An 18,554-nucleotide genomic window follows, 5' to 3' on the forward strand; every position below is an offset into this window, starting at 1 on the left:
GGTGACTTGTTGCTTGAAAAAGTGAGGAAAGGCTTCACAAGTCAGGTGATATTGAGCTGAGTCTCAAAAGCGAGAAGGGTCCATTTACTAGAAGAGGGCGGGTCAAGATCCGGGAAGACGATCAATTCTGTGGGCACTTGCATTTGCCACTGAGAGAAAAACACACGGACAACCAGTTGCCATGGGAGAGCTGGGACTTCTTGGACTATCCTGCTTCAGCGAGCCAAACCGAGGCTGACAGCAAGGGCAAGGTGACTGATGGGTACCTAGCAAGGGCAGCTAAGGCAGGCAGGGGCTGCAAGTCAGGAGCAGAATAAAGATTTCTGGGAACTTTCCACAGCGGAGGTGATGAATTTTGGAGTTAGATGTGGGGGCAAATGTAGGTTGTAGGGAGGAGGCATTGAAGTCAAACTGTTATTAGCTTGGCAGCCTGCACTGATGGTAACGCCACCAAGAGAAATAGAGAAAACGGGAGTGGAAGAGGGCCTGGGATGCCCACTCCCTATCCTCCTTCCCTGCCTGGCCAACTTCTGTTCATCTCTCAAGATCCAGCTCCTTTAGGAAGCCTCCCGTCTCCTCCCCTCCCTGGGCTGCTGCCACTGTGGTCTAGCATGCTCTGTGCTCACCCCATCCAATACCTCCTACAGGGAGATGTAATGACCTGTCTCACCTCGCCAGGGAAGGAAATGGAATGGAAGACTCAGAGGCCCCAGGATTCTCTACATTTAAGGTGGATGCAGAGCTGGGCAGGCCAAGCACTGGAAGAGGAATGCCCTGGTAGTGGGTATCTTCCCAACACACTGCACACAGTGACTCAGGGCTGGCTGAATGTTTTTATTAAGCTGTATCTCTCCATTTTTTTTTTTTTTGAGACAGGGTCTTACTCTGTCAGCCAAGCTGGAGTGCAATGGCGCAATCTCAGCTCACTGCAAACTCTGTCTCCTGGGTTCAAGGGATTCTCCTGCCTCAGCCTCCCAAGTAGCTGGGACTACAGGTGCACACCACCACGCCCTACTAATTTTTGTATTTTTAGTAGAGATGAGGTTTCACCGTGTTGGCCAGGCTGGTCTCAAACTCCTGACCTCAAGTGATCCACTGGCCTCAGCCTCCCAAAGTGTTGGGATTACAGGTGTGAGCCACCATGCCTGGCCTGTATCTCCTTTCTTAATAATAATAATAATAATAATAATAATAATAAAAACCCAGCATTTATATTGAATAGAAGGAAGACTACACCATTGTTCTAGATGGTTTAAAATTTGGCTTATCTATAGTAACCAGGTCATTTTATTCATTTACTTGTTTCTATTATACATTCATGAATACTTCAATTTTCATAGGTATTTCATATATATACCATTCAAATTAAACAATATACAACAGGTTATTGTTAATTATAAACATTTATTAAGCACCAAGAGTATACTGTGATGGTTGCTATATGAAAACATAATGATCGATATAGTATCCCTGCCATTGAGCTTACAATCTAAAATGAAATACAAGGCTATCAGCCTACCTAAAAATTTCCTTAACTTAGAAATGGCTACTTTGGCAAATGAGTGAGGCAAAATGACCTATTATTCAGGTGCAGTGTTAATAAGGCTATGAGTATGATCCAAAGAATGATTTACTTGTACCCATTTTTCCTGATTATATTACACTTGCTAAGAAAAACAGTACTTAGAATTTTGGCATGAACAATGAATTATTTCAAATTGTCTTATAGGACTTGAAACAAAGAGATGCTTACTGGCCTAAGTTTTCCAGCAGCCAGGGAAAGCCGTATTAAAAATATTAAGAACTAGACCAAGTTTCTCTTTTAATCCACTTACAATTCTTTTTTTTGAGAGGGAGTCTCGCTCTGTCGCCCAGGCTGGAGTACAGTGGCGCGATCTCGGCTCACTGCAAGCTCTGCCTCCTGGGTTCAGGCCATTCTCCTGCCTCAGCCTCCTGAGTAGCTGGGACTACAGGCGCCGGCCGCCACGCCCAACTGATTTTTTGTATTTTTAGTAGAGACGGGGTTTCACCATGTTAGCCAGGATGGTCTCGATCTCCTGACCTCGTGATCCACCTGCCTCGGCCTCCCAAAGTGCTAGGACTACAGGCTTGAGCCACCGCGCCCAGCCCACTTACACTTTTTAAACTTCTTCCTCTTCTCCTATATTTAAGGGCTCCAATGATACTACTTATCAGGGAAGAAAGTACTGTATCTAGATAAACTACCCTTAAATATTAGAGGCTTAGCAAGTTGAAATTCTAGAAAACACTAATTCATAATTTTTTTTTGTTTTGTTTTATTTGAGACGGAGTCTTGCTCTGTCACCCAGGTTGGAGTGCAGTGGCATGATCTGGGCTCACTGCAAGCTCTGCCTCCTGGGCTCATGCCATTCTCCTGCCTCAGCCTCCCGAGTAGCTGGGACTACAGGCGCCCGCCACCTCGCCCAGCTAATTTTTTTGTAGTAGAGACGGGGTTTCACCGTGTTAGCCAGGATGGTCTCGATCTCCTGACTTCGTGATCTACCCACCTCGGCCTCCCAAAGTGCTGGGATTACAGGCATAGGCCACCATGTCCGGTCTATTTTTATTTTTATTTTTGAGATGGAGTCTCACTCTGTTGCCCAGGCTGCAGTGCAGTGGCGCGATCTCGGCTCACTGCAACCTCTGCCTCCCTGGTTCAAGCGATTCTCCTGCCTCAGCCTCCCGAGTAGCTGGGACTATAGGCGCCCGCCACCACTCCTGGCTAATTTTTTTGTATTTTTAGTAGAGACAGGGTTTTACTGTGTTAGCCAGGATGGTCTCGATCTCCTGACCTCGTGATCCAGCCACCTCGGCCTCCCAAAGTGCTGGGATTACAGGTGTGAGCCACTGCATCTGGCCACTAATTTGTATTTTAAAAGAGGACTGAGTAAAGACAGCAGTGGAACCTCTAGCTACAGGAGATGCTTGGCTATGCCTGATACGTAAACAAACACAAGCAGTTGAGTTCAGGCCATGCATCTTCAAAGTGATGAAGAATGTATGTAAATGCTTGTTTTCCTGCTCCATATTTCTCGTGTAGAGGTATATGAGAATTTAGCATCAAGACTCTGTACTGCAAACCCTGTCCTATGTTGCCTATATTCATAGTATAATACTTAATAAATATTCCCAAGGTTGTCATTGCTGGTCACATATTAGCTGACAAAGGCACACTGAAGGGACTTTGATTCTTACTGTCAAATGCAAAGATTGTTTTAAACTACTGAATACATACAATCTTCAACTATGTGATGATTATTTTCAATCATTTATGATAATTTTAATTTTAAAAGATTACTAAAAAAATAATTGGTTGTAGGGTATCTGAAAACAAAAATAGAATGTACTCCATAACATACATGCACAGAATTTTTAAAAATGCAGGCATACAAATATTTAATGGCAGAGTGGTAATAACCTGAGACTCTTTAAAAATGGCAAAACAATATTTCAGCAATTTTTGGAAAACACAGTATTTTCCCTAAGAAGTCTCTCTTGGCAACTTTCTCTTTAAGTAACAAAGCAGCAGCAACATTTTTTAAATGTTCATAAAGCTCGCTTTACATTAACAAGTTTATTAAGGAAGAGTGGTCCTGAAACCTCAGGATAAAACTTTTGATAAAAGTAGAAGCACTAATTTTGACCTAAAACAGACACTAAAACACTCCTCCTTCCAATTTAAGAGTGTCATTTATACCTCCTACTTGTAGTAAATAAATCCAATTAATTATAAGATTTGAAACGGAAAATCTGAAACACCTATCAACATCATTTTCTTCTAAGATGACAGAAATTAACAATGGATTTCCCCCAAAAAAGGAGAAGAGAGTTTTTAAAAACTTCATTATAGCTGTGGTAAATGAATCTGGGTTTACCAATCTCAGATCTCAATGCACTTAGTTTTAGTTGGTATTCTGTGAGATGGCTACAATTCCTGATTTAAGTATGCAGTATGTATTTTTTTAAGGCAAGGCAAGTTTGAATATGTATAAAGCATAGATATCAGCATGGTTATAAAGGCAATATGATGGACATACACATTCACTTTTCTGAAGCAAGACATTCCAAGCTACATACAATTTAATTTCATGTCCTATTCTAAGATTACATGCTTAACATTAAGCTTAGAAACATAATTGCTGTAATACATTAAAAATACTTCATTTTCCAATATTGTAAAGTATATTTTCAAATGCCTGGTATAAATTTTTTGCACAAAAATTTAAAAGACATCCTACTAGCTAGCTATTCCTACTGTGTTACATAATCATTCGAAGGAAGAATTCACAAGGAGAGCAGGTTATAAAACTAAGTATAATAATTATTGCATTTAACTAAAAAAAAATCAAGTAGTTCTGAATTACACTTGTTTTTTGTCTTAGTAATGGGTATATTCACTTTATAGCTACTCGTTTGATAAATATACTAAGATCGTATAAGATTCATTTTTCTTGTTTTTGTTTTTCTTGGGTGGTTATTTTTTCTGTGTCCTTCCCCAACAGCAGTTGGAATTTTCTTTTGAATACAAAGTAAATTCATGTTTATACTGTGTTTTCACCTGAGTCATGTAGAAGGTGACTCCTTTCATTTTAAAAAGTTATATTTAATTTTGGGGGGCCCTAATTAAAATTTAACATTTAACCATGTGTTTTTTTTTGTAAACAATCTACATGTCAACAAATGGATAAGGGTTAACAAAGGTGAATACTGACTTCATCTGTGTTTTAAACACGATTATATGAATTTTTCTTTTTTAATTAAAAAACGGCATAAAACCATTCATATAGGTCCTTTTCTCGCTCAACTGCTTTGAGATATAGCTTTAAATATGGGTAGATCAAGACAAGTATGTTGGTAATCTCTTATCTTGCATAGAAAAGAAAAAATAAAGCAACTTATTTCCTTCCTAAGGTCTCGGCTAGTTTCTTAAGTCTTTTCTTCAGCTCCAGTGGAAATTTCTCATAGCACTTCTTACAGACTGGCTTCATGTCAAACTCCACAAACTTATTCCTAAAGATAATAATTATTAAAAAAAAAAAAGAAATTAGTGGAAACATATTCAACAAAGATATATAAATAATGTGAAGTAATTGTACTGAACTAAATGAAGGCAACTAGGTGATGATATCTATATTCATGTTAGTAAAAAAACCATAATTCTAACCTCAATTCTTATTGTGATATATATATATAAATTCAGTATCATTTGAAAAAAAAAGTCCTTATAAATTGGTTCTATACATCCACCTGTGTAACACAGACTGTAGATTACATATATAATTTACTTAAGTACAGTCAATCACTTTTTTTTTTGGAAACAGAGCCTCAACTGTCACCCAGGCTGGAGTGCAGTGGTGATCACAGCTCACTGCAGCCTCTAACTCCTGGACTCAAGTCATCCTCCCACCTCAACCTCCTGAATGGCTGGGACACAAGTGCATACTACTATGCCTGGCTAACTTAAAAAAAATTTTTTTTTGGAGAGACAGGGTCCTGCTGTATTGCCCAGGATGGTAATCACATTTTAAAATATCTTGGGAATACCTTAAAGATAAATTTATCTAAAGGAAAGAATCATATTTTTATAATGTGAATGATTTCTTTATTGGAGGCAATATGATCTTACTTAGTACTTTAAATTAGGTAGCCATGAGGTTTCATTAATTTTAAATTATAAGGGGTTATTTTGGTTATCTGACAGAAAGGTTGGAAGAAAGTTTTCAATCACTCTTAACATAAACGTAATGAAATCACCTGTGGTTGTATTGTAAATGGTAGCTATTTGAAGAACTCAACTATTCTTTTGAAAAGCTAGGGCAATACACATCAATTTATTTTTAAAACAGTCCTGGAGAAGACAACTTTTCAGATAGCCTCCTGACCATCTGTAATGCATTTCCAACAGGTAATTACAGGAGCATATTACTGTTGAAATCCAGAGTGTTTAATTTTGAATTGAATAAATATACAACTTGATAACTTGTTCATTGTCCGTGAAATCATATTGAGGTAGCATTGGTGAAATAAATCTAGTGGTATATTGCTATCTATGACAAAAATGATAAAATCTACTGATATTTTTTACTGCATTTAAACATTAAACTAGACTTTGCTTCAAGATCATTTTAAAGGACAATACTAGTAACAAAGGAAATTCCTAAACACATATTTAAAATGAAAAATCTTCTCTTTTAAAACACCACACTGGGAATTATTTTACGGCTTTTCTCCCAAGGTCTTCTTAGAGCAAAAGCTATTAAAACTGCCGTTTTTGTGACAAACACAAAAAAATTATTCCTGTTTTCAGAGAGACTACCTTAGCAAGCTTTCCACTGTTTGAATCTTTTTTTTTTTGAGACGGAGTTTCACTCTGTTGCCCAGGGTAGAATGCAGTGGCACGATCCTGGCTCACTGCAACCTCTGCCTCTCAGGTTCAAGCGATCCTCCTGTCTCAGCCTCACAAGTAGCTGGGATTACAGGCGCCCGCCACCATGCCTGGCTAATTTTTTTTGTATTTTTAGTAGAGATGGGGTTTCAACATGTTGCCCAGGCTGGTCTCAAGTGATCTGCTGCCTCGGCCTCTCAAAGTGCTGGCATCACAGGCGTGAGCCACCATGCCCTGCCTCATTGTTTTAATCTTACATTTACATTTAATTCCTCTTTATAGAAGGAAACATGTAAACTGAAACAAAATATTTTTAGAGCTCCAAACACAATGGTAACTCTGAGGGAAAACTGGAACAATCATGCTAGTAATTCAAGAGAATTTCAAAGATTGAAATACTTCTCATAAAAATCACGAATAAAAAAAGAGTTTGAAGACACTGAGGACATGAATTCATAAACAATAGCATATGGGTATTGTATCAATGCATATTCAAACATCATAGAAGAGGTCTTATGTAAATCAGATAGACTTTGCTTAGATATGAAACATGTTGTAAGAGTTTTTTTTTTTTTTTTTTTTTTTTTTTTTTTTTGAGACAAGAGTCTCACTCTGTCACAGCCCAAGCTGGAGTGTGGTGGCACAGTCATGGCTCACTGCAACCTCAGCCTCCTGAGTAGCTGGGACTATAGGTATGGGCCACCACACCTGGCTAATTTTTTTTTTTTTTTTTTTTTTTTTACGGATGGGGTCTAGGCATGTTGTCCAGGCTGGTCTCAAAATTCTGGGCTCAAGCAATCCTTCCGCTCTGGCTTCCCAAAGTGCTGGGATTATAGGCATGAGCCACCATGCCTGGCCATGCTGAAATAATTTAATACATAACTTAGAATATATGCATTTTTAAAAATATCAAACAACACTTATAATTTATCAATTAAATGATTTTGGCAAGGAAACCAAAAACCAGGGTTTTAAAAGCTACAGTTATCAGACAAAAATCCTTTAAAACTTTTTCCAGGTTCTATTAACAGATTAGAATTCTTCCCTTTGAATCCATTAAAAAAAGGAAAGAAATGTACACCATATGGTATTTAAAAAATGAGGTGAGTGACTCTACAGAGTAAGTGAAATATATGACCACAAACTTGTATTAAGTATGGAGCGTATTCATTTAATCTTTGTAATTTTAGCAATTATGCAAAAGGACCAGTTCTACACAGGACAAATACTTGTATTTCAATCTCTGATGACTACAAATACATGCCCAAAAGTTGTGATGAGGGGGGAAGAAAGCAAAAGACAGAACACAAACATATTCCAAAGAACTAACCAAAGGAGAAAGTAGCGAAAATGATGACAGAGCGACAGAAAAGTTTACAAACAGACTGGCTTTTTCTTTTTCTGCTTGTCCTTATCCTTTGCTTCTCTCTCCCGTTTGGCAAGTCGCCTCTTAAATTCTTCTGGCATTTTCTCATAACAGTGTTTGCAGACTGGCTTTAGGTCAATTTCAACAAACTTATCCCTTTGAGTAGGACAAAGAAGGAATAGAAAAAAGAACAGGGAACAATTAAAGGAAGAACCTTTACTTTCAGAAGGCCTGAACAGAAAGAGGAAATAAGAAATCAAATAATTCTTTTTCTAAATTCTAGGATTTTTTTTAAGTGTCACCCCAAAGTTTTCAGTCTTAGGATTCACACTGGACAAAACCGTAGACTTACTTGAGTGTTAACTTAGTGTTGCAGGTAGAACAGGCAAAGCAGTTCACACACCAGGCCTTATTAAGAGCAGAGACCACTAGAGAAAGAGGAAAGAGATCTGGTCACATGGAAATACATCCTTATGGGGAGCAGGGCAGCTCAGAATTTCAACTCTAAAACAGAACTACGACTGTGTCTGTGGCACTTGGTGGAGGTTCTCAATAACCTTTAAAAAAAAAAAAATGAGACAGGGTCTTGCTCTATTGCCCAGGCTGGAGTACAGTGGCACAATCATGGCTCACTGTAGCCCCAACCTCCCAGGCTCAAGTGATCCTCCCACCTCAGCCTCCTGACTAGCTGAGACTACAGGTGCACGCCACTAAACCTGGCTAATTTTTTTTTTGATACGGACTGTTGCTCTGTTGCCAGGCTGGAGTGCAGTGACACAATCGTGGCTCACTGCAACCTCTGCCTCCTGGGTTCAAGTGATTCTCCTGCCTCATTTTCTTGAGTAGCTGGGACTACAGGCGTGCGCCACCATGACCAGCTAATTTTTGTATTTTTAGTAGAGACAGGATTTCACCATGTTGGCCAGGATGGTCTCGATCTCTTGACTTTGTGATCCGCCCGTCTTGGCCTCCCAAAGTGCTGGGACTACAGGCGTGAGCCACTGCGCCCGGCTTATACCTGGCTAATTTTTGTATTTTTTGTAGAAACACAGTTTTGCCATGTTTCCCAGGCCGGTCTTGAACTCCTGGGCTCAAGCAATCTCCCTGCCTCAGTCTCCCAAAATGCTGAGATTACAGGCATGAGCCACCATGCCCAGCCAAGAACCTCTTTCTTGAGAGCTTCTTTTCTTTTGTTTTTCAGACAGGGTCTCGCTCTGTTGCCCAGGCTGTACTGCAGTGGTGTGATCACGGCTCGAACTCCTGGGCTCAGGCAGTCTTCTCATCTCATCCTCCTGTGTAGCTGGGACCACAGGTGTGTGCCACCATATCTGGCTAATTTTTTATTTTTATTTTGTAGAGATGGAGGGTCTTGCTATGTTGCCCAGGCTGGTCTTGAACGCCTGGCCCCAAGAAATTCTTCTGCCTTGGCCTCCTTAAGTGCTGGGATTACAGGTGTAAGCCACCACACCCGGCCCTCAACCTTTATGTATACAGTTGTTGCTCAGTATGTGCAGGATGCTGTTTCTAGGATGCCTTGAGGATACCAAAATCTCAGATGCTCAAGTCCCTGATATAAAATGCATATAGCAGCTTTCCAGCTTGGACCCGGCAGAATGGCTCCCGCAAAGAAGGGTGGCGAGAAGAAAAAGGGCCGTTCTGCCATCAACGAGTTGGTGACCTGAGAATACACCACCAACATTCACAAGCGCATCCATGGAGGGGGCTTCCAGAAGTGTGCCCCTCGGGCACTCAAAGAGATTCGAAAATTTGCCATGAAGGAGATGGGAACTCCAGATGTGCGCATTGATACCAGGCTCAACAAAGCTGTCTGGGCCAAAGGAATAAGGAATGTCCCATACCGAATCCGTGTGCGGCTGTCCAGAAAACGTAATGAGGATGAAGATTCACCAAATAAACTCTATATTTTGGTTACCTATGTACCTGTTACCACTTTCAAAAATCTACAGACAGTCAGTGTGGATGAGAACTAATTGCTGATCATCAAATACATCAAATAAAGTTATAAAATTGAAAAAATAAAATAAAATAAAATAAAATAAAATGCATATAGCCTATGTACATTGTCTTGTATACTTTTTTTTTTTTTTTCTGAGACGAAGTTTCGCTCTTGTTGCCCAGGCTGGAGTGCAATGGTGTGATCTTGGCTCACGGCAACCTCAAGTGATTCTCCTGCCTCTGCCTCCCGAGTAGCTGGGATTACAGGCATGCACCACCACACCCGGCTAATATTTTGTATTTTTAGTAGAGACGGGGTTTCACCATGTTGGCCAGACTGGTCTTGAACTCCTGACCTCAGGTGATCTGCCCGCCTCAGCCTCCCAAAGTGTTGGAATTACAGGCGTGAGCCACTGCTCCTGGTCCTGTCTCGTATAGTTTAGATCATCTCTAGATTAATTACAATGCCTAGTACAATGCAAATGATATGTAAAGTCATTATACTGTATTATTTGTATTGTTATACTGTTATTTTTCTCTAAATATTTTTGATTCATAGTTGGCTGAATCCACGGATGTTTGCATCCAGCTGTTGGGATACGGAGGGCTGACTTTAATCTTTCCCTGTCCTTAAGTATCCTGTGAAGTTATAAATGTGTGCCATGTCTTACACCAGCAACTGTGCCCCCTAGACCTGGGCACATGTGGCGACTGTCCATGCCTCATGTTGTTTAGGTGAGCTTGCTGTTTCTGTCCCTACTGCTGTTGGCCCAACACGGAAATATGAACTAGGTATATAATTTTCAAAAATCCAGACATTAACTTATTTGCCCCTGTAGGAGTCTTTTTTCCAGAGCTGGTAACAAGACAGCTTCCTTTGCAGCTTCTTTCACCTGGCGTCTGTTTCACAGAGGAGGGGGGTAAGTTTTATTTTCAATGGCACTAAAGATTGTTTTCCTGGGTTGTTTTCACAAACTGCACATGAACAGTGTTTCAAAAGTATTTCCTGAATTAGGTGATGTCTGCAGGGAGCCATGAATCATGCTGAAAACAGGATTGTTCAAAACTTTGCCAGGAAGTCTCTGGCAGAATTGTGTTAGCGACTGTTAGCAAACACAGCTGCTTCCTTTCTGTTCCAATCAATCAGCCCAGCCTAATTACCAAAGTACATTACCAAAGGGTGGTAAGTCCTAGATATGCTTGCTGATAACTGCCAGGTTTTAGTATATGGAGGTTAAAGTGCCTCTTCCTAACTACAATAGCAGATGAAACCGTTCCTAACAAACGTTGTTGTAGAGTTTCCTGAAACTGGACACAGAAACTAGTCTTAGGGTCCACCAGGGACAGTTCCCATGATTGCTGGCATACAACACTGTGGTAGTGACCGGAAGTAGTATCATAAATCAGTAACAAATCCAACTCTTTGATACTATCATCTTACTGCTACAGATTACTTGGGAAATATGCCAAAGAAAGAGAAAAAGCAACTGATAACGATCACATTCCAAACAATAGCAATCACCAACCTGAATTTCCACATTACCCTAGTGTTTTTGTGTCAAAGTGGTACGAATCTAAAACTCACACAGATACTTACCATCACCTTCTATAACACGATTGCAGTGGAAGCAAACATCACCAAATAGCTGAAAATACAAAAAGGTGGTCAAAGTTCAAGATGTGTTAAATATTTTAGAACACTGAACATTTAAAAATAGCTGGTTATCTAAATTGAGAATTTATCACTACTAGAGAAAATTAGTAAAAGTTCTTTGACAAGTTTTTACTTCTTACAATGAAAGTAATTCACTGTCATCAATTAAAAAGAAAAACTTTCCAGATGACAGTTTGAACACCCAAATAAGTAATGCAAAATACAGAAATCTGTGAGTCCATATGGATAAGAAACAGATAAATGAATAAACCTATAGATAGGAGAGGAGGTGGGCTGTTCCTCAGGCAGAGCCCTGAGGTGGAGACTATGGGTGGAGGATGTGGGGCTGGAGAACTGTCGTTTGCAGCTGGCACAGAGACAAGAATCATCAAGGGGTGCTAAATCTAGGGCAGGTTGATGAGGAACAGGACATTTCCATGGTCATAAAATGAATGCCCACAGATTGCTTCTTTCTTACAAAAGAGGGAAGGAAATTGTAATTCATAGTGATGTTATCGGCCAGCACCATGCCTGGGAGATCACCAGTGGCAGGAGAGGTATAAAGTGCTCCAGAGACAAGGTTCTGAGAGGATGCCTGCCACTGTTATGGGGCTGCAACCTGCTGTGTATAACCTCATCTAAGCACAGAGAAGCAGCAGGTGAACCCAAGTGGAAAGTAGTCTATTAAAAGGGGGTAGGGGCCCTCTGTACCCCTCCAAAATGTCAATGTCATCAAAAATTTGAAAAGGCTCTGGAAATATTCCAGATTTAAGAAGGCTAAAGAAACATCACAACCCCAGGCTGGGTCCAGTCTGGGAGTGGAAAAAGTGCTGTGAGGATGTTACTGACTCAAGCGACAAAATTGGAATAAATGGGTTAAAGTATGGTATCAATATTGATAACTACGATTATGTTAGAGAGTCCCATATTCTTGGGAAATATACACTGAAGTATTTAGGGGTAAAGGAGTATGATGAACTTACTGGCAAATGCTTTAGAAACGGCCATCATACTTGTATATAATATTTACGTAAGTACGTGTTTTACACAGGAAGACCGAGCGCGGGAAACGATAAAGCGAACTGTGGACTTGAATGAAAGGCATACAGGTATTCTTTGTATTTTCCATTTTATAGTTAGCTTCTGAGTCTGAAATTATTTCCCAAATACAAAGTTAAAAACAAATTTCTACTGAACAATGTACATCTTCCAAGAGATTTACTTGTAGTTAAACTACTGATAAGCTTAGGTTCATAAAAGTCTATCTGGCACCCAGTGACTAAGGTCAATACCTGGTTATAGTGGGTTTCACAATACGCCAGGCCTTTCCTCTCGTAATGGCGATGTCCAAGAAAGGGTTTCTCACACTTGGCGCACACAAAATGCTGAAAAGAAAAACTGCTATAGGTCATTTTTGAATTGCCATATTTTATATCTAATAAAGGAAACCCCGAAGTTAACCTATTTTCAGAGAAGACGAATGAAAGTTTGAGACAGTCATTTCATTTGGCCATAAGTGGCCTCATAATATAATACTTTCGCAGTTTTAATTCAGGTGTCTGTCTTTAAAGGTTACTTTAAGACATAGCCTATTACAATAGCCCAAAAAGAGAACAGAGGTGAGCATCTCAGTAGCACCTATAAAGGACGAGCTGCTGCTGGATATAGACCGTGGCACTTCCTGCTTCAAGAAGGCTTTAGGAGCAAAAGTGCACATCCTGTATCATTACTGAGACATTCACAAAAGCAGTGTACATTCTATATTCTTAACTGTCAGCAAAGTCAATTGTCTTTAAAATGTCCATGTTTAATCTTTAGACTCTCCTAATCTTGCCAGGACACCTGAATCACAGAGATTTGAAAGTACTAGTTACCCCTGAATCATGAAGATTTGAAAGTATTGGTTACACCTTAATCATGGAGATTTGAAAGAACTGGTTGCCCTTTGCCATTCAGAACTCACCTCCACATGCCACTGCTTGCCCATGGCGTTCACCACGCGCCCTTCAATGGGCCGTCGGCAAGCGCCACAGATGGGGACCCCCATTTTATCATGGCATGGCAGGCAGTACAGCTCCCCTTTCAGCTCCCGTGCATCGGCAGTCAGTTCCTTCCTGTCCATGAGAAAGACAGCCAGCTTAATACTAATACTAAGAGAGAAAAACGGCCAACCGATGGGGCTAGCACACTGGGACATTTTTTTTTTTTTTTTTTTTCTTGAGACGGAGTCTTGCTCTGTCGCCCAGGCTGGAGTGCAGTGGCCGGATCTCAGCTCACTGCAAGCTCCGCCTCCCGGGTTTACGCCATTCTCCTGCCTCAGCCTCCCGAGTAGCTGGGACTACAGGCGCCCACCACCTCGCCCGGCTAGTTTTTTTTTTTAGTAGAGACGGGGTTTTATTAACCAGACATTACTATGACGATTCCTGCAAACTTCTTTTTCCCCCTTTAGAGGTGATCAGAGTAACCTGAATTAATAGGCCCGAACAGGTTTCAGACTCCTACCAAAAAATCTGTATCTTAAAAGGATAAGATGCAAGACTAGGTCAGATACACACCAACACACCAGGCATATTCATCATTTCCTTCTTATATTATCACATTACATTTTAGTCCATTTGCCTTCCTTTAAAAGTTACAGGGAATAATCACAGTGCTGAGGGTAGACTCAGTAATACTACCTGCTATGGTGTGACTGTGCCCTCCAAAGTTCATGATTCCCAGTGCAGGTGTTGGGAAGTAAGACCTCTAAGGGTTGATTACATCATGAAGGCTCTGACCTCACGGATGGATTAATGCTGTTATTGAGGGGGTGGGTTCCTTATAAAAGGACGAGTTCAGCCTCCTTCCTTCTCTTCCTTCCCCCCTCTTCTCTCCCCCACCATGTGATGCCCTCTGCTATGTTTTGATGCAGAAGGTCCTCACCAGATGCCAGCCCCTTGATCTTGGACTTTCCAGCCTCCAGAACCATGAGCCAAATACATTTCTGCTGGTTACAAATTACCCAGTTTGTGGTATTCTGTTATAGGCGCATAAAATAGACTAAGACATGACCTTTCCAAGCAAACTGAGAAGTTGGGAGACTAGTTCCATTTACTAACATATTTAAATTGTCACAAGCTGTTGAAAAGAGTTATAGGTTAACAGGTTTATTTTCATAAACAATAAAATTCCCAGAATTTCCTTCTCCAAATACTCAAATTAAATATTATTTTCAGTCTCCTGCATCAATAAACATTTGGTCAGAGATGGTCCCAATTAGTCAAATGGATTTGTTCGGATTTCACCCCTTTTATGTAATTCTCTAGGAGAGATGCTAATGAAAAGTGGACAGAGGAGAATCCCCCAAGAGGAAGGATAGGTAAGAAAATGAAGTAAGGCACAAACTGATAATTCAATCATAAAAGATGAGATGGCTGAACTTACACGACCAAACTGTTTTTCACTGTTTTTTGACCTTGATCCGCCCGCCTCGGCCTCCCAAAGTGCTGGGATTACACTTTTTTTTCACTTTTTTTTAATGAGACGGAGTCTTGCTCTGTCATGCAGGCTGAGTGCAGTGGTGCGATCTTGGCTCACGGCAAGCTCCGCCTCCCGGGTTCACACCATTCTCCTGCCCCAGCCTCCCGAGTAGCTGGGACTACAGGTGCCTGCCACCATGCCCGGCTAATTTTTGTATTTTTAGTAGAGATAGGGTTTCACTGTGCTAGCCAGGATGGTCTTGATCTCCTGACCTCGTGATCTACCTGCCTCGGCCTCCCAAAGTGCTGGGATTACAGGTGTGAGCCACCACGCCTGGCCAGTTATTGCTAATTTTCTCAGGCACAATAAGAGTATTGTGGTTCTGACCAGGTGCAGTGGCTCATGCCTATAATCCCAGCACTTTGGGAGGCTGAGATGGGTGCACTGCTTGAGCCCAGGAGTTTGAGACCAGTCTGGGCAACACAGCAAGACTCCATCTCTACAAAAAATTAAAAAAGGGTGGCGTGTGCCTGTGGTCCCAGCTATTCTGGAGGCTGAGGGGGGAGGATTGCTTGAGCCCAGGAGGATGTGGCTGCAGTGAGCTATGACTGCCCACTGCACTTCAGCCTGGGCAATAGAGCGAGACCCTGTCTCAAGAGAAAAATAAAAAAAATTAAAAATAGTATCGTGGTTCCATAGGAAAATGCCCTTATTCTCAGGAGATATATACTGAGAGTCATGAGAAATTTTAGAGGTATGTGTATACATGCACACGCACACACATACACAGGAGGGTGAAACGAGAATGTACTGTATACACACAAGCCTGGCAAAATGTTAACTGGTGAAACAAAATTAAGGGTATACAGGTTTCATTATATCATTCTCTTAACTCTTCTATAGTTTAACATTTTCTAGACTAAAAATTGGAGAAAAACAATTTGGTTTGCTAGAGTAACAGAACTATAGATAAATGTAGTCTTTCATTCCCACTGCTTGTGTAATAAAAAAGAAACAATTCCAGTACCCGCAGTTGGCACAGTTGAAATGGTCTGGATGGTAGGGGTCGTTCTTGAATATCAGAGGCTGCTCGTCGATGATAGCATGGCATTTCTGGCAGATATATTTCCCAAGGCCTCTCGCTTTCTCACGATTATGACAGGGGCGACACAGGTGTCTAAACAGAGCCAAAACTTAAATTTAAAATTTTAGGTTCTTTCTAATGGTTAAAAAGAAATATGCTTCCCTTATCTCTGAAAAGAAATTAAACACACCATTTCTTAAAAAAATCACTCCTGTGCTTAACAGAGCAGAATCAAGCTACACGAAAATTGTGTTCCAACCCTAATATCTGACTGATTTTCATGAAACTCCATCTAGGCACATCCCCCGTTGGTAGTTCAGCCATGCATGGAGCAGTTATGCCCTGTGCACAGCAATGCAAGGGTCCTCTCCCAGCAGCAGCACTCAGTCAACACACTGCAGTGTCTGAGTTCCCATGCCCTCAATTCGGTGTCCTACAGAACTGCCTTACATCCCGCGTGGAGAAGACACGTGATCTTGTCACAGTCACATTATCCACCCACATCTGACAAGGATGAAAATCCACCTACCTCCCAGCATTCTTGACAAACCCGATATCCGCCAGAACTTCCTGGCAGAGGTCACAGCGGAAGCACTCTGGATGCCAGCTGTTATTCATGGCTTTGATAACTCGGCCAATGATGAATTCACCTGTGGGAAAGCAACACACAAAGGATGTTACTAAGTAACAAGCATGGCACTTTATTTACCAAGAGAGCAATTAAGGAAAAACAGTGAGGGAAAAAACCATTTAAGCCTTTCTCAATAAAGGAACTATTTTCATTTTTTTTTTTTTTTGAGACAGAGTTTCGCCCTTGTTGTCCAGGCTGGAGTGTAATGGTGCCATCTTGGCTCACTGCAACCTCCACCTCCTGGGTTCAAGCGATTCTCCTGCCTCAGCCTTCCAAGTAGCTGGGATTACAGGCATGCACCACCACGCCCGGCTAATTTTGTATTTTCAGTAGAGATGGGGTTTCTCCATGTTGGTCAGGCTGGTCTCAAATTCCCGACCTCAGGTGATCCTCCCGCCTTGGCCTCCCAAAGTGCTAGGATTATAGGTGTGAGCCACCACACCTGGCCAGTAGAGGAACTTTTTATTTATGTGTCTACCAGAGTAAGCACATTAAAAAAAAGTTTTTATTTCATCTTGAGTTTTTGTTTTTGATTCAGTAGCCACGTTTTTGGGCTGTTGTTTCATCTCTGAATCTAGTTTTCCTTTCCAAATGAGGAAAGGAAAACTGGGCTGTCTTGAATGCCTTTTGGTTATTTCTGTCATTGTCAACATAGACAACTGAAATCTCCAGCACAGTTTCTAATAACCTATACTTAATTTATTCTTTCATTAAACCTTTAGAACATTCTACTCAGTTCCTTCAATCTCTGGAAACCTAGCAGAGGGATTAGCAACCAGTGAAGTGGACAACATGCAAGCAAGTCCATCGCTTACGCGCCATGCAAGCAATGCTGAAGCATCCCTAAGCATCGAAAGCACCTCACTGATGTCTTCCCTGCCTCTTTCCTGGCAAAACCAAAAGCAAGTAGATAAAGGTTGTGTTAACACAGGAAAAGCACAATCCTAATCGCCACCCGATAGGAGTCCTAGTTCATCCCAAAATACCTCTACCTTAAATGTCCTTAAAAATCAATTCTCTCTAGGTTTTGATACTCCTCCAGCTAGTTATATATTAACAATAGGGAAGTGGAGTGATGAAGTATCCAACAGTTATTCATAATGAGCACCAAAAACCATCTTTACCATCGATACTTCACCAGTGTGAAATGACTTAAGGAATTTGGAAACTTATTTTTTTTTTCCCCCAAGATGGAGTTTTGCTCTGTTGCCCAGGCTGGAGTGAAGTGGCCCAATCTGGGCTCACTGCAACCTCTGCCACCTGGGTTAAAGCGATTCTCCTGCCTCAGCCTCTTGAGTAACTGAGATTACAGGCACCTGCCACCACGTCCAGCTAATTTTTGAATTTTTAGTAGAGATGGGGTTTCCCCATGTTGGCCAGGCTGGTGTCAAACTCCTGACCTCAGGTGATCCTCCTCCCTCCGCCTCCCAAAGTGCTAGGATTACAGGTGTGAGCCACCGCACCTGGCCGGAAACTTACTTTTTACTTGACGTTCAGCAGTAAAACTTACCACACTGATGACAGCAAGGGGCAAAGAGCATCTGAAAGTCATGTTCACAGTACTTTCTTCCTTCAAACTGAAAGAGAGGGTACCACCAACTTACAAACACGAAATAATCACAGGAGAAATATAATTATTTGATGGAGATATACAGGAAAGGTGTTTCCGAGCTAAGAGTTTATAACTCTACCGGGATTTAGAAAAGGAGATACACTTTCGCACCATCCATACATCTGCATGTTGGTACAGGAAAGACACATGGAATGAGCTGAGGCCAGAGTGACTAGTACACCTACAGGGATGGTGACCCGGCCTCTGACTGCGCTGAATTGTTTTCTGGCTCAAATACCCTGCCTTTAATGAATCTGATGAAAGCTACGGATCACCTCTCCCTCCAGAAAATATGCACATACATACAACTCACTTCCCACATTTTTTAGGTCGATATCTGTAATTCTCACTGTAACCTTAAATATTTACAAAGGGCAAATATTCTA

General features: G+C 41.1%; 1 protein-coding gene and 1 pseudogene across 15 annotated transcripts in view; one reads left to right on the forward strand and one right to left on the reverse strand.

Annotated features, from left to right (window-relative positions):
- Positions 1 to 1,384: 1,384 nt before the first annotated feature.
- The window catches only part of LIMS1 (LIM zinc finger domain containing 1), a 153,425-nt gene continuing 136,255 nt past the window's right edge, over positions 1,385 to 18,554 (reverse strand). For 9 of the 15 annotated variants that reach the window (XM_050753076.1, XM_050753075.1, XM_050753077.1 and 6 more), the window contains 8 exons: positions 18,067 to 18,133; positions 16,455 to 16,575; positions 15,869 to 16,018; positions 13,346 to 13,496; positions 12,675 to 12,767; positions 11,326 to 11,374; positions 8,125 to 8,200; positions 5,052 to 7,928 (listed from right to left, as the gene is read on the reverse strand). In XM_050753076.1, coding sequence (XP_050609033.1) covers positions 7,781 to 7,928; positions 8,125 to 8,200; positions 11,326 to 11,374; positions 12,675 to 12,767; positions 13,346 to 13,496; positions 15,869 to 16,018; positions 16,455 to 16,575; positions 18,067 to 18,133 — 855 coding nt within the window. In that variant the 3' untranslated portion in view covers positions 5,052 to 7,780. The other 6 variants (XM_050753078.1, XM_050753073.1, XM_050753070.1 and 3 more) reach the window with 3 other exon arrangements.
- LOC126933434 (60S ribosomal protein L31-like) lies at positions 9,377 to 9,778 on the forward strand (annotated as a pseudogene).

The sequence above is a fragment of the Macaca thibetana genome, chromosome 13, assembly GCF_024542745.1.
Source record: "Macaca thibetana thibetana isolate TM-01 chromosome 13, ASM2454274v1, whole genome shotgun sequence".
Lineage (NCBI taxonomy): Eukaryota > Metazoa > Chordata > Mammalia > Primates > Cercopithecidae > Macaca > Macaca thibetana.